General features: G+C 32.8%; 1 protein-coding gene across 1 annotated transcript in view; it reads right to left on the bottom strand.

The window, feature by feature from the left end:
- Positions 1–2149: 2149 nt before the first annotated feature.
- LOC106460347 (cell adhesion molecule 2-like) overlaps positions 2150–21561 on the bottom strand; it is a 148345-nt gene continuing 128933 nt past the window's right edge. Inside the window, exons 4-6 of the mRNA XM_022387044.1 lie at positions 17098–17231; positions 2864–3071; positions 2150–2229 (exon numbers count right to left, since the gene is read on the bottom strand). Coding sequence (XP_022242752.1) covers positions 2150–2229; positions 2864–3071; positions 17098–17231 — 422 coding nt within the window. The remainder of the gene's footprint in view (positions 2230–2863; positions 3072–17097; positions 17232–21561) is intronic.

Below are 21561 nucleotides of genomic sequence, written 5' to 3' on the forward strand. Positions count from 1 at the left end.
ATCACGCCTAACTTAACACACTTGTTACAGCTTTATTTGGTAACACAACCATTCCAACCCATAACCCCCAACCACCCCGCCTTTAGGGTACGCTGGGGCATTTCAGCCTATGTCGCTTTCGTACAGCTCGGTGTTTCTGGACGCGCGCACGTCTAAAGGCCTTTGGACAGTTTTTCCCAATAATTAGAATATTATCATACAGTAGTTGCTTATTGCTAGGTCTTCCACCGTTTAGCACGTCCTTTTTTTAATTTTTATAGCTTAACGTCAACTACATGAAATTACTCGTCAAAGTGGTTAATATTTTTTGTTGCTGATGTTGTTTTTATGTAGATTTTATATATAAGTATAATGGAGTACTAAGTTGAAACTTCCGAAGGTTTAATTTCTCAATCCATGCTTACATTGCGTAATATCGTTTGAAATCTCAAACACCTATTTTTCCCAGAATGGGAGTATTTTAATTGTAAACACAGAAACTTCTCATAATTTTTCGCGTTTTCAATATTTGTTTTCGTAAACCAAAGAGCTATTTTAACAATCCTCACAAAATTGTAAAACCATCCTCGTAAATTTACGAAAAATCAGAATCATCATGTGTTCACCTTCATTGAAAAGGACTCGTCATGCATTCATTGTTTCATGACCGAGGGAGTGAGGGTGGTTAAAATGACGAACGCATCTCTTTCGGAGTGCGTTACATATACATAAACGGTGATGATCATGTCTGTAGATCTGAGGTCTACAAAAAACGAGAATTCTGGTTTATTCTATCTGTTTTTTTTTGTTGTTTTTTTAACCGAATGATCTGGTCTGTAGAGCTGAGGGATTTTGTTGAGCTATCTCAATCATCTGTTTTTGATTTTTTTTTATGGCCAGGTTACGAACATGTAATTTATTTATATTTCCATAAGTACTGCTATAAGTTGTCATAATGTAGGGCTTTATTCTCAAATGTTTGGACGATTTTAGCACTAACGTTTGTAGAAAGCAGTTAACTCATAGGAATTTTGGAAAGTGGTTGTTAACCCACAGGAGATTTGGGAAATGGATAACCTTTAGGAATTTTGAAAAGTGGTTAACTCACAGGAGATTGGTAAAGTGGTTAACCTACGGCAGATTGGGAAAAGTGGTTAACCCATAGGAATTCAAAAAAGTGGTTCTTAACCTACAAGAGATTGGGAATATGGTAAACCCACAGGAGATTGGGAAAGTGGTTGTTAACCCACAGGAGATTAGGAAAATGGTTACCCATAGGAGATTGGGAATATGGTTAACCCACAGGAGATTAGGAAAATGGTTACCCATAGGAGATTGGGAAAGTGGTTGTTAACCCACAGGAGATTGGGAAAGTGGTTAACCAATAAGAAGATCAATTTCTTTCCTTAAACCCTTCTAAAATATAAAGTTAGTGGTAATGAATTAATTACTATGAAAATAAAAAAGTTTATTTTTATAACTTCTAGTGGTAAAATTCAACTTAATTTTACGACTCAATAACATCTATAAGTTTCATTATAAGTAAGATGATATAGAAAAAGTCATTTCTGTAAACGATCACTATGTTTTTATTTTTTTACTCAGTTAACTCACCGTGGAAACAATCTTTGAAATTATACAGACGAGAAATTTGTCCATATATTTAACATAATATACTGTAAACCCCATGTTAGCTATACAAAACCTTTGCTTATCCTTAACATATATTTCGAGAAGTAACAATGATAAGAACTTGTTTACACTAATTCCGTGGTAGAAAAATAATAGTAATAAATATTTATATCTCTCAGTATAGTTATAAATACTGGTACTTTAATGTTCATGAAAAGTGAATGTTCCAGTGACCAGTAGCTCTTTATCTTGAGTTTAGGAAACACTAGAACGTCTGTACAAATACAGATAACTGAAAATTTCTCGAATAAAGCATGTCAAGCCATTATAGATGTCACTTCTTTATAATCGGAGAAGCACAAAACATGTCAATAGATTTCAAATAGTAAAGGAAGTAGACGCACAAAATGTACTATTAGAAATCCAGTACATTTTGTGCGTCTACTTCATATAATATTTGAAATCCGCCAAAGCTTAAACCTAGAATGAGACGTTAGCTTGACATATATAATTTATTTAATTGCTAAAATGATTTCCCTCAATCAAAATTACTTAATTGTCCTTTTGTTGCTTGTCCATCGAAGTAAAGTATTTTTATCATCTTCTCTTCAAAGACCGCTGAAATAATAATAGAAAATGAAAATAAGGAAATGAAAGCCACAAAGTAATTAACAAGCTTGGCTATACCAAAGAAACAGTCATACACTGGAGTAATAAAGGTACGTGTTTTGTAACAAGAAAAATACAAAGAATGGGACATTTTCATTCTCATTAATTACCAAAATAATTATAGGTGTTGCGTCGCAGTTATTGCCTTAAATCTAAAGTCAATCTAAAACACTTTACTTGGTGTAAATGTAAAATGTCAGTGACCGAGAGTCCATTTGGATCATATTAACAACAGTCCGGAAAGTGATACATTTAACAAAGTCAGTTCTATTACAGACATAAAAATTAGCTTACTCTTAATATTTCAACCAACAGAGATGGTTTAACAATATATATATTCCAAGTAAACTGTATTTTTCATATACACTAAAGAGCTGATAATTCTGACTCTTTTTGATTATTACTGACTAAAGATTACTTTAAACCATGAATATATGATTTGGACATATCTTTGTGGCATATATATTTATGACGAATTTATTGCAGAAATTGAGAGGTTCATTACATAACTCTTCTCTTTCATTACCATGTTTAACTATTCCTCCTACCTGACGTTTAAGAAAGGTCAAATCTTTTGCATTACCTGCACGAAGTTCGCTGGATTTAGTATCTCTAACGAACAATTCTTCTACACTCTGTGAATATTCCTGGACGATCACTGCAGTACAACGAATGTGAGTGGGATTGTTCCACTGCTGTGTTGGTTTAACGGTGAACCTGAGACCTAACTTAGAGCCCAACAGTTTATCTTTTGTCAACGGTTGGAGAGGCTTTTCATAATACTTTGGTGTCTGGAAGTACCAGTTAAGAACAACGTCAAGGAGTTTTATACAATTAACAATAAATATTTATATATGTTTGTGTATATATAACGTTGTACCATGTTTAACGTTTTATCTATTTTAATTCGAAGAAATACTGCTTAACAGTACTAGTATCTGTCGTTTGGTAAATAAAACAACTGATCAACTAAATAAAATTATATTAGTCAATATAAAAAGAACAGTTATTAACTGCCCTCCCACAGCAGTAAGTCTGACAGCTTATAATGATAAATATCGGATTTCTAAACATGCAGTAGGCAGAGCACATGTAGCCCAATGTGTAGTAGATTTGTGCTTAACAACAAAAGCTATTAACTTATTTTTATTTAATACTTTACTAGATAAAGCACGTTTAGTATCTAGATTGAAAATTTTCGAATTTCAAGTACAATTACATAAGGACGTTTACTTTGTTCAGTAAACACCAGATAGACAAAAACTCTTATGAATGTTTACTGATGAAATATTTTCACACAAATATATGTTCATTGTATCCAAAATTTGGGGTTTTAAACAAGTAATAAGGCTGATAGATCTTGTTCTATTGCCTCTAAAGGTTGATCCGCTATTTGAAAATGTTCAGCAGAAAAAGAGACATTTCACAAACTAATTGATAAACCTTATCAGTAGTTTTAGGTATCACCGAACTCCTCTATCCAGTCTTAGTACAAACGAAACCCGCGCATTATTTAAATTAAAAATTTATAAGAACATCCAGATTGTTCCAGTCGTTATGATTTGTTTGTTATTAAGCACAAAGCTACACAAAGGGCTATCTGTGCTCTGCCCACCACGGGTATCGCCACCCGGTTTCGAGCAGTATAAGTCAGCATTCCTTATCAGCCGACTTCATTATTGTAAAAATATTGACAATTAGTTAATGATTGGGCAGTTTATAAAAAAAAAGAACTTTACTCACGAAGGAGCTCATCACATTCATTAATAAGCAATAATAAGTTCATAACCTATTTTAATTTTTAGAAGTATTAGTAAAACTTGATATAGATAGAAGTATTTCATCCATAATCAACCACAAGATGTTTAGAAATATTCAAATTGTTTTTATTCTCATTATCCAAACACCCCTTTATTGGCTATATCAATACCCTAATTATGAAGATTAAAACCAACGTATAATACAGATATAATGGATATCCGGTAATGTTTATCTTCAGAAATGAACGTAAAGAAAAGGAGATTATCGGAACAAATCAAACGACCTTAAATAGTGCAAAGATTTGTATTACTTTCACACCACGCCTGAAGAATGCATTAGCTCATCCAAAATACCATAGCGCTACTGAAAAACGTGCGGGTAGTTTTTACTGTATTCCTTGTAGTAAAATGGTGCAGAGATTTGTACTACTTTCACACCACGCCTGAAGAATATATTAGCTCATTCCAAAATACCATAGCGCTACTGAAAAACGTGCGGGTAGTTTTTACTGTATTCCTTGTAGTAAAATGGTGCAGAGATTTGTACTACTTTCACACCACGCCTGAAGAATATATTAGCTCATCCAAAATACCATAGCGCTACTGAAAAACGTGCGGGTAGTTTTTACTGTATTCCTTGTAGTAAAATTTGGAGCCAAAGATTACGGAGAAGCAACATGTGCTGTTTTCTAGAAGATTAAATAAATGGTGTCAAATATGGACGACAGAATGCTTTTGGTTTAACCCAACATATTTTAGGAAAAGACCGTTCTCCTGATTAGAATAATTTTCAAATTATTACGAAGTATAACAACTTTGATCGTAAATTCTGTGAATTGTAATACATTTGTGAATATAACTTCTACGTGAACAGTAATGTTAGCACAGTATTATCTATTGAATTTCGTGTACTTATATCATAGACCAAGCGTTCGTTTCTCGTTAAAATGCAAGTAGCCATTGATAATGCGTTAGTGATGTCGAAACGTCTGGCTTCGGTATATAATATTTGTGTTTTATGATGCAGTTATATCAACTCGGCTTTTCAACCCTCCTTTTAATCTTGTGTGTCCAGTAATTTCCTATTTTAATATTAAAATTATTTTACAAAGCCATTTTGCACATATTAAGGTAGTTTTTCCTTGCAAAAACAGCATTTATTTAATTTCCTTTCCTTGCGGCTATATTAAAATCAATATCAAGTTAGGGTTAATAAGAATTTTTTCTAACATTCACCGCCAGATACCCAACAAAAAGAAACTTGGATCATGAAACCTTTTATTATCTAACGGAAACAAGAAAAAATATCAACATTTTGTTTCATTAAATTGCAAAGGGGATTTATGATACATTTAATCATAAAGAATAAACTATATGAAACGCTGTTAAATATAGCCAGAGGTATCATCTTTTAGTGTCAAGTTTTATCAGAATGGCTACCTTAGACAAAGTACAATATAATTTAATAAAGTGGTTTCTCATGTATAGCTATCGCCTCAACCAAGCTTTAATTATCTCCAGTGTTAGTTTAACGTTTCATACATCCAGATCCACCATATCATAAAAGGAGTTCCAAGTCACAAACATTATGCAAAACCAACAAGATGGATCAGTGATAAAATACACTCTAACATTTTTATAAGTGTTGAAATTTATAAAAATCCATGGGGAATGAAAAAACCAACTGCATAAATCTCCATTCCCAATAAAACCCAGTGTATTCTAATCATATTCAGTCACTAAAGTTTAAACCTTACTAGCTGACAAGAGGTCGTATTAAACTGGAAAAACATTGGAAATATTATTAGATAGTTAAATCTTTAACGTTTTTTCGAAACCTAAATTCTTGCTACATATTATCTATCAAATGCACATGAGACCCGGCTAATCGAAAAGTACCCATTAATTTCTTCCTCATCTGAGTCTTTTTTTTTAATGCGTAGTTTGTTGAAAATTTTTTTTAAAAAACACACCGTAGGTATAGTTATTTGAAGTTAAATTACAACATAGCTCGTGCTGAGTTGTAACTTGTGCGAGGTTTCTAAATATATATATATATTTAATTAAAGAGTAAGCAATCGATTGGAAAATTGAAATAGCACGTCACAAGGCAACGAAAAATGGTGATTATAACATGAGATACATTCATCAACTTTCTTGTGGCATTTAAAGAGTCATATTTTATTTTAAAAATCAACCTCTGGTGGGTTAAGGATACGTTTGAGGACGTCTGGAGGGTTAAGGGTAAGTTTGAGGATGTATTTACGAGTCACATTTTATTTAAAGAAATCAGCCTCTGGTGGGTTAAAAGTAAGTTTGAGGACGTATTTACGAGTCACATTTTATTTAACAAATCAACCTCTGGTGGGTTAAGGGTAAGTTTGAAGACGTATTTATGAGTCAAATTTTATTTAACAAATCAGCCTCTGGTGGGTTAAAAGTAAGTTTGAGGACGTATTTACGAGTCACATTTTATTTAACAAATCAACCTCTGGTGGGCTAAAAGTAAGTTTGAGGACGTATTTACGAGTGAACGAAGATCTATATGAGTCTTTTGGTTTATGAACTGGGGTTGATTGGGGGGGTCAGATGCAACGATTACCTCTTCCTCCCTTCTGGACAGTAGGTTGATTTTTATTTTAGCCTTTTGTATAATATACGGGAAAATGCTAATGTTATTACAGCACGAGGGTAGGTATTACACCCGTGTACTCCTTTGACCCCTTTCCGCGGGTCATATCCATGAACGTAACACCGATATAGCATCTAATGTGTTATTCTATGCCAAACGAACGAAGACCTGCATGGATCTTTTGGTCTATGACCCTGAGGAGGGGGGGGGGGTCAAGTGCAACGATAACTTCTCTTTTTAGGACTTATTCACAACGATAAAATCCAACGTTCGAATTCCCGCGGTGAACAGAATAGCTTTGCGCAGAAAAAAAATTTAATTAATCGCTCAAGTAAAAAGTTCAGTATTGGACTGTACTTCCACCGCTTTACACACTCCAACTGAGAATTTATTTTAATTGAAACTCGATTGTAATATGACAAAACTGCTTCGCCTATCTAAATGCATTTTTTTTACTGTCCCGAAATTCTTTTAATACCACGTTTACTTTATTTCTGTATCTTTATGCATTCATGAGTCAGTGTAATTTTCTAAACATTTTTATACTATGGTGTTTATTATCTAACCAAAATATAATGATTCTCGAAAAGGTATGTAGAGCATGTTTTTACTTCAACGCGCACTAATAGTGAAATACAACGAAGAAAAACAACATAATTTTATTAATGAACTGGATAGCATTACGCACTTATTGCGCAGAAGTAATTTCTACTTTGACTGTTAATATTTAAAGTGTAGATTTCATATTTCCACAATTATATTTTCGGATTTAAAAATGGTCGCACACAAATTTAATTAGTTAAAATATGTAAAAAAAATGTTCTAACACGTTTCACACTAAAAATAAAATAAAAATGTGCCAGAACATTACACCTTATTAACAATGAAAATTTAGCGAAAGCTTAGATCAAGAGAAGTTTTAAATTACCTTTCATTCAGGCTTTTTTTTTTTACAAAATGAGCGCGGCAAGAGTGTGGACAAATGATTATACTACGGACTTGGATTCGAAACTTAATACATCCGAAACATTCTTCGCACTTTCAACCACGGCACGTTATAAGAGTGACAATCAATTATGCTTATCGGTTAAACGGAACCATTTTAGGCGGCGAGTGCTACCTACTGGCTGCCTTTCTTCTGATTTGTAAATCAAAATGAACCTAAACCTTCCAGTGTTTCTTACTCAGCCGCTTAACCCATTTTGTACATAAGGTGTTCTACCATGAATAGTTGTAATGTATCATGTAAACCTAACCTATTTTGTCAACTATTTGTTTGTGAATTTATCGTTTAAGAATAATTGGATAACCCTTATTAATTGTTTGTTTTAAGCGTAAAGGTTCATAATGGGCTATTTACGCTGTGGCCACTGCAGAAATCGAGCCTCAAACTTTAGAGTTATAAGCCCTCAAGCTTACCGCTGAGCCACTGAAAGCCTTTTTTTTAATTCACATTAGACTAATTCTACAGTATATGATTAAATTTTGATTGAACACCTTTAAAATATGAGGCTTTTTGTTTTTCATAGCGTATATTTTTAGTCTGTCTGTTTTCAATTATGCACAAAGCCACACAAGGGCTATCTGTGCTCTGCCCACCACGGGTATCGAAACCCGGTTTCTAGCGTTGTAAGTCCGCATACATACCACTGTGCCACTGGGGGGCATATTTTTAGTTTTTAACTGTTCAATTCAAATCTCGGCTCGTGCTAACCTAAATTATCGCCAAATACAAGTATGCACACGCTAATCCCATGAGATTTCCGTGTTCAGAAGATTATTCAGAATACTGACGAGTAAATGTAGTTGTAACATACTACTAAACACAAATCAACTATCAGAATTTTGCTTTTTGTCAAAATCCTCCGCCGTTTTCATTATACAAAGCGAGTGTTAATGCGTGTAATAAACTGGTTGAGTGACACTTACTTTTGTTGGAAGTACCACATATTCATGCACTGCATGGCAAAAGATAAAATAGCTATTTAGGTGACTTAAAACTAAATTTATAATTAAACAGAAAGTTAGGCATTTTAAACTAAAGTAATTTTGAAAATCACGTGTAAAGATGAGCATTTCTTCAAATATACTTGAAACATTGACACGACTAATAATAATAATAATAACGTCTATTTATTTCTGACCTTTTTATTGTTCCAACTGATTACTTTAATTCAAGTTTTTCATGAGAATGTAGTATAGTATTATTCAAGTTTAGTTTAACAAATACTGTCTCCAATGTTTTTATAATGAAGTATTTTGAATGCCTTTCTATTTTATAAAAGTTCAAATAGTGTTTAATAAAGTACAATGATAACTTAATATTATATCATTTGTTTATCTATTCCCATTTCTTTTAATTATTCTAAAGTAGCAAATTAAAATAATTCAAAATTAATTGTTCAATATATGATTGGTCATCGCTACTTACTTATTCTACCTAATAAGGAGTCAGTTCAAATAATATTTTTTAAAACTTGTTAATTCACCAATGAAGGGTTATAAATTTAAATAGTTTCACACTTTTCTAAGAGAAGAGAAGAGAAAGGTCTGAAAACTATTTAAATAACACTTAAACCATTTTAGATAGATTCTGTCGTTAATGATTTTATATGTACGATAAAAAACGTATCAAAAAAGTTTAAATATCGTAAACCATAATTTTCTCTCCCGGTTGAATTACAAAATAGCTTGTTATATCTGGAAATTATTTTAAAACCTTCTTTGAAATTAATTGATAGATTGAAACGCTATGAACAGCGGTATGTCTGAGGATTTACAACGCTAGAAACCGGGTTTCGATACCTGTGGTGGGCAGAGCACAGATAACCCAATGTTGTGCTTTGAAACAAACAAACAAAGCTATGGACATAAATGCAGTGCTCAATAGATACGCAATTGGAAAGATTAATATAAACGATTGTTCAGCATTAAACAAATGTTTATATGACATCAACTAAAAAAAATATGAGATTAGGGGTATATTATACAGTATTAATGTCATCTATTAACATAACAATAATTGTGTGCTTTTCAACTTGTTTTATCCGCAATCTCATCCCACAATTTTGGAGTAAGTGGGGTCAAACTTGGAAGACGGACTTGATATGGCCAGAGGAAGTTGTATATCCTTATCTATATGTCGTAGCTCTTTATCAAAAGGATAACAGGGGGTGCTAATACGCGCTCGGAAAGTTACCCAGACATAATGGGGTCTATGAGCAGTTGCTCAGAGCTTCTAAATCCGAAATTGAAATCAGATTTTGTATTCCTCCCACCTCAGAATTTTGAAGTTGTGTTCATACCCTCACTCACAAGATTGCGGGACGAAATTTGACACAGCTACTCAGGTATTACGAGCGGATATTTGAACACGGCTTTGGTTTGGGTACATACCTCTTCGGAATAGCCATAGTCTCCCTACGAAAGGACGCAAATGGAGCTAAAACGACCCGAACGGTCATCTAGGCATGAATGAGGTCTACGAGTAGGTTTACAGGATCATTGAGTCTGAATCTGGTAAAATATTTTGTGTTCCTGGCCTCTTTTTGAATCCCTGGGTGTCATGTTTGAAACCGCGTTCATACTCCCACTTATAAGCTAGTGTGATCAAACGTGGCACACTTACTCAGAACACCCAATCATGGATGTCCTAACGGTTGATTATTGCGAGTACAGAACCTCACTCTTATGTTAGCTATAATTGAGGATAATGTAGATGCTTGATCGGTAAACTGGAGCATCTGAAAAACAGAGCACCGAAAAAAAAACCTTCATTATCCCATTTACTTCTATAGCTCCTCTAAGGGAGGTTACTACCTAAAATGAAAATACTCGTTAGTGCATCTAAGCATGTGGGCCAAATTTGATACCTGTAACTCATGAGTAGGTATTTGAACACAGCATCAAACATGGCGCTCTAGGATTCAGAGGGAAATCACGAAAACAAAATGTTTGCAAGATTCGACCATAAAAACCTATTCCTAGATACTCACTATGCCTGGGAGTCCTTTTGGGAGCGTGTTAGACTTCCTTGATTGGAGACATACGCAATATATATAATGACTCTCTCCGATCCATCTTGCGTTCTCATGCCAAATGTGGTCCTTTTATTTCTGTGTATATTTTCGTTAAGTACAAACCTACACAATGGACTATCTGTGCTGTGCCCACCATGGGTATTGAAACCCGGATTTTAGCATAATAAGTCTTCAGATATCCGCTGAGCCAATGGGGGTAGTTTGATCTTGTTAGCTCTCAAACTCTATAGAATACGAAGTATTTATTTTACTTTTTATTGAGACTGAAACATTTCATAACTGTTAAGCCTGTACGCTATGAACAACAGTTCTTAAACTTATTTGATGTTGCAACATGATCATCAGCCATGGAATTCCTTTCACGTATCGTGAAGTGTTTTCTTGGCCAATGCTATTAGATTAATCTCAGACTTTCACTTGTGAAAGTGTCGTTATATTTGATGTTGCAACATGATCATCAGCCATGGAATTCCTTTCACGTATCGTGAAGTGTTTTCTTGGCCAATGCTATTAGATTAATCTCAGACTTTCACTTGTGAAAGTGTCGTTATATTTGGCATCCTTATGTTTCTTTCAAGTAACAGGCCGATATTGAAGTTAATATTTCTATGGTATAAAACTAAATTTTCAGCGATACACTGTAAACGGTTTTGCATGCTTATCGCTCTCTATCATTTTGCAAGATCAATAAATAGATACAGTCAGATTAAGTTATGTTATTGTTATTAAAATTATATTTCAATATTTTTCAGAATCTTTAACAGGTATATGGAAAAACCAGTTTTCCGCATTAAGACGCAAAGAAGCACAAAAATGGTGTTTGTCTGTTCTGAATTTCGCGCAAAGCTACACGAGATCTATCTGCGCTAGTCGTCCCTAATTTAGCAGTGTGAGACTAGAAAGAAGGCAGCTAGTCATCACCACCCACTACATCTCTTGGGATATTCCTTTATCAACGAATAGTGGGAATGACCGTCACATTATAACGTCCCCACTGCTGAAAGGGCGAGCATGTTTGATGGGACGGTGATTCGAACCCGCGACCCGCAGATTGCGAGTCGAGCTCCCTAACCACCTGTTTTTCATTTTGTTATCTTTATCCTCAACTTGGTGGTTACGTTGAATAAAAAGATTAGCAGAAGATCAGTTTGCAGTAAACAAAATCCTCATTGGATCTCTTCAAGTTTTTCAGTAACTATTAAGAGAACCAATTCTAGAATCAAGAATGAGAGGTAATTAGCCTAGACTTGTTCACTTCCGTGATTACCTATCTGCATCTAATCAAAAACACCTTTTGTACGACAAAAAAAAAAGGTGCAGCCAAAAAAAGGATTGAGCATGCGACTTAAATGAATTAAATCAAAACTGACGGCCAAACTGGTAGCTACAGTTATAGCACTGATTAGAATTTTACAGTAAATATTCATTCATTAGTTAGCTAGGCCGTGTTTATGGTCCAACTTGGGGCATGATGGTGGTGGGTAAAACTAAATACGAGGCCTAACTAATGAATAAATGTTTGCTATAAAATTATTATCAATGCTATAAATGTAGCTACCAGTTTGGCCGCTAATTTTGATTTCATTCCTGTCGCATGCTCAATCTTTTTTGGCTGCACCTTACTGCACACCTAAGGTGTTTGTTATTAGATATCGTGGCTTTTTGTCAATACAAACCAACAAATCACAGCAAGTAAAAAAGTGACACTCGGTAGTAACCAACATTAGCTTTAGGCTTGCAACCCTATTATTTCACATACATTCTTGCCTACCAGCTTAACAAAATTTAGTTAATTTCACGTTTTCGAGTAACGTCAGAAAGCACGGTGTCATTTATCTTTATCCTATGTTTAATAGAGATCACGCAATTTTTACATTTTAGGCTAAAAACGTGTTACATTTCGAATCTAGGCTGGTCCTGCTACACGTAGTATTTTCTGTTGAGAGTCATGTCTGGTTTCTTATTACCGATAAAGCGAAGTGTTTGAGCGTGTTTATCCTGTCTTGTCTATAGATATTTATGCAAGATATTTCCATAATATAAGCCTCATGGTGGCTCAGCGGTAAGAATAAGGCATTATAACGCTAAAAATCTGGTTTCAATACCCTTGGTGGACAAAACGCAGATAGTCCAATACGTAGCTTTGCGTTTAATAATAAACAAACGTAATAGAACATATGTATCTACAGGTACAGTGTATAGCAAGTGTCTCTATGATGAATTCTCTTTATGAAAGGGACATCTATAGTAGCAAATCTTTTTGCTATTTGAATATTTGATAACACACATTATACATTTACAAGAATTTCCCCTAAAACTCTTATAATATTTATGTTTTAACAGGCTGTTAGACTGTACATAAAATGCTACAACATGAGTTTGAAAAGACAAGTATACAATATAAATATATATTTTTTAAATATAAAATGACAGAATAGACATATTTAGGTACAACTACGAACCACTACTGTAGGATATATGACGCGTTTTAATTTGTTTTATATCTTCAATGTAAGTTCGAGGAATTACTTGTTCAATACCCATGTAAATGTAGAAAACAAATAGGTCAAACAAAAATTGGTATTTCCTAAGAATAAAAAAACAATAATTAAATATGAACTATTAATTATGAACATATTTTCTTTAATTTCTGTTGCAGGTTAAGTTATATTGGTAAAATACTTTTGTTTCCTTAGTCATTTCATGTTGAGCTAGGTATTTTCAGCTGTTTCAAATAATATTTTTCCTAGTACAATTAATGGAATGAGATAAACTCTGGTTATTCCTGGTATGCTATTTAGCGTGTTTTTGCCTTATAACATAAAAATCGTGTCTATACAAATGTAATAAAATGAAGTTATAAAACTATCCATTTACAACATAAATGAATGTACAGATTTTTATTTTTCTTAGGGATTCTCTATCAATCTCTGTTAATACAGTTGTTAATTAATTTGTTTATTAAAGACTGAATTTGTTAAGCTGAAATTAAATTTTCAGGCTACAAACGATATCGCAAAATGTGTCAACATTTCAAAGAATATTTAAAAAGTTGTATCTACCGAATAAATGCCGTTGCTATTGGCGATCATATGTTAACAACATAAAAAACACACTTTTTTTCCTATTACTTTCCGATTGCACATTGTTTTGTTTCTTTTTTAAACTTTAGGCTTAACTTGTTAAGTTTCTCAGAACCACATGTTTCTTCATCATATAATTAGTTCGTGTTGTTTATTTTTGCTATAATGAAGTACCAATAATTAGTTCGTGTTGTTCATCTTTTCTATAATGAAGTACGAAGAACAATGATTAGAATAACTTTGAAAGTTTCAGTGTATTAACTGTAGTAACATAATACACTGTATTTGGGAATGGATAAAATGGTAGAAAAATGTACTTTTCCAATAAAACATAGAACTATGTTACATGTTTGGTTTCATATAAACATCCATATAAAATGTACTTTTCCAATAAAACATAGAACTATGTTACATGTTTGGTTTCATATAAACATCCATATAAAATGTACTTTTCCAATAAAACATAGAACTATGTTACATGTTTGGTTTCATATAGACATCCATATAAAATGTACTTTTCCAATAAAACATAGAACTATGTTACATGTTTGGTTTCATATAAACATCTATTTTGACAAACATTCCACCTTTATAAATGCAAATTGTATTAGAGACGCTCATTATGTACGTTATCCGTAGACATTAATTGAGAGTTAACGTTGAAAAAAATACTTGCAAGCTGAAGTTGAACAACGAGATATAACATAAGGATCCATTACGTGTTTTATGATACACATTTCAATTTTCGACTGATTTCAATTATTCCCTCAAGTACAGTAATATTCAATTTTGTTTCTAGTTAGATTAAAAAATAACTATTCAAACTGTTTTTGTCCTGTTTGAATTGAAGATGAAACTATGCAAAGAGAGACGTTACGCTATTCACAAAATGCTAAATGCAATTAGTAAAACCTATAGGAGAAAGTAATAAATATTTTCGGAACGTAAAATCGTAACCATGGAAATTAAAGATGTATAATGATAACTGGGAAGAGAAATCTTCTATTTATTATTTTCCCACATGTGCAATTTGTTTTCCATTTTATGAATGTAGCTTGACTGAAAGAAACATAATTTTGATTATTTTTTGCCATTTGCTTAATTATATATATATATATATACATTGTATATGTATTGTGCTATATAGATGAGCTTAAGTCAAACGTCAGTTGGGAAAGATAAAAACTTTAAGTTAAAAATAATTAAAATAATTTTAATAAAACTTTGCAAGCGTTTCTGATATTCAGTGGAAATAACAACTTTGATGTTAGTTTATAGAAAACTGACATTAAAAATATGTAACTTTGTTATTCGATATTCGTAAGAAAAGATACATTTAACTATCCCAGTTACTTTGTGCTATTCAGATTTTTAACCAAAATCATAAACAAGACAGTAAGTACTATACATATATATATATATATATATAGAGAGAGAGAGGTTTTTGTGCTGAGGTATACTTCCCGTTTTTTTTTTTCCTGTTAAATTTATAAAACTATTTAACTATGCAGCAACAAACATTATCATCATTATTATTCTAAACCGCAATGTTATTTTCTTCATTCATCATTTTACCTGTTAAAATAAATCAGTGTATATATAGAGAGAAGTGTAAGGGTTGGAAAATCGAATCTAAGTTACAAACTTATTTTATATTTGGATACTACTATTATAAACATTAGAAGTGATAAACGTCAAAGTTTTCTTTATTTTCTTACACTGGCAGGTGGTTTATTGAGTACTATGTAAATTGTGCTTTTAGCTCTTAAATACGTAACGACGTTGTTGTGTTCTTACATAAGACATTGAACATAATTTAGGTTTTAATAAAATACGTGAACGCACTTTTATAAACTTGTTTATTTTATTTATATATTATTAAAATTCATCCAGAATCAACGTGGTTTTATCATGATCTATTTTCATGCTATTCCCGGAACCCACAAACCTGGAAAGTCAGTTTCTAAATACATTCGTAAGTAGATAATATTTCAGCTATTGGTATACAGGGTAATTTTATTATTCCTTTTTTTAAAAGTCAGTTAGTCATAATCTACAAATCATACGCCCATTTCTGTGAAAAATGATATTTTGTCATGCACTAATACGGATAATATCAGCGAAGTTTTTAAATATCATTAACTCAAACATAGCACGCGATATAGCCCGACCATTTTAGAGTAAGTGATAGAGATACAGGCATTTATAAATCAACCCGATTATATACTCAAACCTTTGATTTCGAACCCTTTAATTACGGAACCTGTTCGGTTCTAAAACGGAACGAGGTGTATTACCCCACTAATAGTATAGCGTATAGTTAGTCACGCTACTTCCTAAGCCTTGCTGCTTGTGATTGATCTAAGATTTTATATTCTGGAAACAAGAGGCTTGTTCCCACGTTAATTACTCCTCAACGAAGACTATGCACAGCATAGTGTGATTTTCTGATAAAACTCCATGAAAAACATATTATTTGAGGATGAACTCCACCTGCAAGAATATTATACTACAAACAAGTGAAACCACCCATATGTATTACGTTCCTTCCTGCTGAAAAAAACGTTACTACGAATACTGTAAATAATCAGAACAGTATCGGATAAAATCTGAGAATGTAAGCGTTATTTTGCAGGAGAGTAAAACCAAAACACTATTAATCTTTGTATAAGTTGTTTAATATTAGATCTCATTATGGAGCATAAAACATTAGAAATTTGAATCATATTTAACATTTTATTCGTAACAATGAAAACATAAACTGAAATATTTTAGTAAAATTTCAAAGTAAATCATTAGTAATGTCATGGTGTATTTATCATTGAATGTTGCGTGTATAACAAATAGCTCCTTTTTACTACAGCGCAATCAATTCTTATCTTGAGGTTAATGTTAAATTCAATAGAAGCCATCATGATAGCCAAGATCAATAAGATACCGTTAAAAATATAAAGATTATAATCAGATTGCTGGAAATAATGAACATTTTACATTATTTTATGTTGAAAGACTAGTGAACGGAAGAGGTTAACAGTAAGTATTTGGTTTCGGTTACATCTACAGAAGATAGAAGAACACCAAAAACAAGCGATGTTCATTTTCCAATACTAATCTTCTATTTTTACACATAAGTTAAATTATGAAACTCTCGTTTGTAGATTATGCAGATCAACGGATTTTTTCTTAACTCCAGAAAAACAAACATACTAAAAGGTTTTTAGTATTCATTTCATTTGCTTTTATCACAGCTAATTAAGTTTAATTGTACGTCATATGTTCAAGGAATGAGACTTATCTTATACCTCTTTTCCGTTGATGTACCATTTCAGAATAGCAGCTGGCTTGGAAGGTGCTGCAACGCACGTGACGTCAACAACGTCTCCTGGACTGTAGCTGTCACGAATTCCCTTCATTACAGGGTCTTCTTTTGGAAGCTCTGTTAATTGGAGACTCGAACTCAGTAATGTTTCGAATGAATAAAACTGAAACTTAGGAACGAAACTCTAATGGTTTCAAAGTGAGAGAAAACTTATGTCAGAAACTCCAATTCTTTCTAAATTTCTGATTAAAAGATAATAAAACTGGCCAGAACACAAAATCAAAAACCAAATTGCCAAAAATTAAAATTATTCGAACATGATAACACATTTTAACACGTATTTACAATATCATAACGCTTCTGTTATCTAAGTCTTTACAATATCGTGACGTTTCTGTTATCTAAGTCTTTACAATATCGTAACGTTTCTATTATCTAAGTCTTTACAATATCATAACGTTTCCGTTATCTAAGTCTTTACAACATCGTAACGTTTCTGTTATCTAAGTCTTTACAGTATCGTGACGTTTCTGTTATCTAAGTCTTTACAATATCGTGACGTTTCTGTTATCTAAGTCTTTACAATATCGTGACGTTTCTGTTATCTAAGTCTTTACAACATCGTAACGTTTCTGTTATCTAAGTCTTTACAATATCGTGACGTTTCTGTTATCTAAGTCTTTACAATATCGTGACGTTACAATAATTTACAATATTAAAGTGCTTTCGTCTTACCTTATGCTCAAGTTGCTAATTCCATAAACTCAAATACCTGACATGCATCTATTTATCTGTACTAAAGTGTTGGATTAATTATTGCGTTTAGTTAATCAAAAGTTCCAAGTATCCTCACGTAACATTTGGCCTAGCTTGTTTACCATAGTTCGTATTACAATTTATAATATAATAATCAAATACTTTTTCGATAAAATTCTAAAAACAAAAAAAGCTTACTTTTAAAATTAACGTAATGCAGTAAAAGTCTGAAACGCCGTATAATCCACCCAGTATTTTAGACAACTTGGATTATACTTGGCTTAAGATATGTATAATATAAATGCTCTACTTGTGGTTTTCTTGTATTGTTACTCCCATGCTCAACTATGGTGCAGTAGGAGAAGGTTTAGCTGTTATGAAACAAATTCACCTAAATTTAGCTAAGGATACTATGAGTGTTTGTTTGTTTCGGATATTCGCACAAAGCGCTGGCTTTCTCTAATTTTGAACTTAATGACTAGAGAGCACTCAGCCAGTCAACAAATGATCCTCGTCTGACCGAATAGCACCCAGTCAACAGCACCCACCGCTAACCCTCGTCTGACCGAATAGTTGGATTTGACCGTTATTTTTATAACGCATACACAGCCCCAAAAAGAAGAGTGGGATTTATTTATATATTTAATATTTGCCGTAAGGAGACGCCGACGATGGATACGTATATTCATAGCCCGGTACACTAATGAGTAACCCCTTGGATACGCTCGAACACTGACCGATTGATATTTTTGCGAACTAAACTGTATTTAGCGACCAGTCTATTTGTCATTTTATGAGCGCTATTTCGGAGCTGTCAGTCCTACAGGTTTATGTATCTTCCTTCGCTTCTATGAACAAAACCTTCGAGATATAATATTTTGTTGGTCAGTTTCTTATGTTATGCTTCAGTTTACGGAATAACTGAAAGACCAGTGACTTTATGTGACTGATATTTCATTCCACTTTTCAGAAGATATAATTTTTGTTGTTGTTTTATCGCAAATCTATGTTATTGGCTCTCTGCGTTCTGTACACCACGAGGAATAGACCGTCAGATTTTAGCAATGTAAGTTTGTAAATTTAGTGCTAATCCACTGAGAAACCAGGATATATAATATTATAGCTTCTTTAAACATACCTGTTCCGTACACCAGTCAACAGATGTTTCAACTATTTATTGTTGATTTATTATTGGTTGTTATTGTACAGTATATTATTTTAGTTAAATTTTTGCTACGCTAGGCCTAGTGGATTTCTACAGGGCTGCGGATGTAAAAGCTCAAAGTTCAAGACACGATATGCCCATGAACACCCTCTGTATTTTCACTGTGGGGAATATCAGGACTATGAGAGTAAAGTGCGCTATTTGGTTAAGAGTAGTTGTGTAGGCAGCGGATGAATTTACTGGTTATCTAACTCAACATTTTAAAAATTAGGAATGGTTGTACCTGAGCTTTAAAGACTGACCTGGACGTTTATCCCAGGTGTTGCATAAGATACTGGCCAAGTGTAATCTGTGTGGTAAGCTAATTTGATGTATATATGGTCGGTGGCACTGCCTATGTAGGGATGGTGCGGATTTTTCATAGAAATGGTATTATAAATAACACCACAATATGTCATCAACTTTACAATACTATACAATGTTTCCTTTTATAACAATATCTATATAATGACTGAGTCACAAGTTCTGGGAATGTCTGTAAATATCATAACAAAAAGTTTGAATTTCTTGTTCTTCTTTCTTCTGCTTCTTTTTTATTACATGATAACTCAAAAACAAAAACAATAGTGTCAACCAATTTCACTGAGGTGACCTAGTTTCAAACGGAGTATCCGCTTTTATAAGTATTATTAAGTATTAGTAATTTTTTAAAAATCATAATTCTGGTGTAAATGATGTTATCATTACCTCTTGAAGTTTACTTTCTTACAGAAATGTATTGTTCTTTAAAAAGCTTACGTACAGGGTGAAACAGGAATTACCAGCCAATAATAGATGAACAATTGCAGTTGGAACCTCGTTGTATTTAGAAATTGGTTATAAATACAACCTTCCCATGTCTATTGAAACACTGAATTAAAAAACAAGCAAACGAGTAAAGAAAACAATTTTCTAAACAGGAAGTAAATGTAGGTATGGCTAACATAAAAAAATTAACATATAGCAATATATATAACTATTCGATCACAATTGAGTTTAATTTATCGAATTTTGGTCTGTTAACATTCTACTGTCTTGGTTGGATTGTTTTTGAAAGAATGATAACTATCCCTACATTTACTTCCTTTTTTTGAAATTTTTTCTCTTTACTTTTATAATTGTGTGTACATTATTGCGTAGTTGGAAAAAGCTTAGAGATTTTTATTGTATAGCCAGAAACTTAAGTGTTTATCGAACCAGTATACTAAATCTGTTATTAAAACTGATATATGTGAAGTTTTTGCATGTCCACATATCCAAATTACTTATCTCTAAAATAGTAAACGTATCTATCACACCTTGGTTAAACTCCCTGCTTAACTATCGAAATAATACGATTATATCTATCACACCTTGATTAAACTCCCTGCTTAACTATCGAAATAACACGATTCCACTGTCAAATAGATTAATTATAACAAATTACTTATCTCTAAAATAGTAAACGTATCTATCACACCTTGATTAAACTCCCTGCTTAACTATCGAAATAACACGATTATATCTATCACACCTTGATTAAACTCCCTGCTTAACTATCGAAATAATACGATTCCACTGTCAAATAGATTAATTATAAATACGAGCTCTCTATATAATTTTTTATATTTTGTTCTAATAAAACAGACACCTAATACTTTTTCCGTTCAACAATAACACTTTATTGTTATTTGTCATAGCTATCACATTATTTATTAAACAATAATAGATAAACAGACTACAGAGAATTTAGTACGTTATTTATAAATCATTTTGGTTCTTCAGTAAGTCATTTACGTCCATATTCTATTATGCTCTATCTAACAACAATGCATTTTGACAATAGCTTTGCAGCGTAGTTTTCATTGCAAAACTATGTTTTAAGGTTGTCATGTCCAAAGTGCTCTGCTCATCTCAGCTAGTGTACGAGGACGACGGTTGCCCAATGCCTGATTCAACAGCCCAAATCAAAATTGAATCGTGTGGAATAGCATGAATACCAATACATTTTCCAGCTTTTTTAAAAAATGTGACGGTTCAATGGTAGTATGATTGGAAGCCTTATTAATATGGTGAACACACACATTGTTCCTTCTTGCTTTTGATACCTAATTTGGAACACGTGTATGGCTTTAGCCACGACCATTGTTTTCGTGGATTCTCATCTGTTACGAGACAACGTCACGCTTTTCTTACCACGATTTGTTGCAGGTTTTGTTCTGGATGGTCCTAGCAACCCAAATTGGCTTATATTCCTTTGTTTGCCAATACAAGGGGTATCTCCCTATTAGAAATTCTAAAACCCCGATCTGAACACATATTTGTGAGCTGAGTGTATGAATGTTTTGTTATTGAAGAACTATTACATATATTTCCCAAAAAACACCTACGAACGCCAAACAATGTCAAAATGTAGTTTTGATACATACCGTTCCACCGTAACTTTATATTAACTATATTTTCCAAACGATTTGCTGATTTACTTATTCAAAATCGTTTAACTACGAC

This window comes from Limulus polyphemus, unplaced genomic scaffold, assembly GCF_000517525.1.
Source record: "Limulus polyphemus unplaced genomic scaffold, Limulus_polyphemus-2.1.2 Scaffold757, whole genome shotgun sequence".
NCBI classification, from domain to species: Eukaryota; Metazoa; Arthropoda; class Merostomata; order Xiphosura; family Limulidae; genus Limulus; species Limulus polyphemus.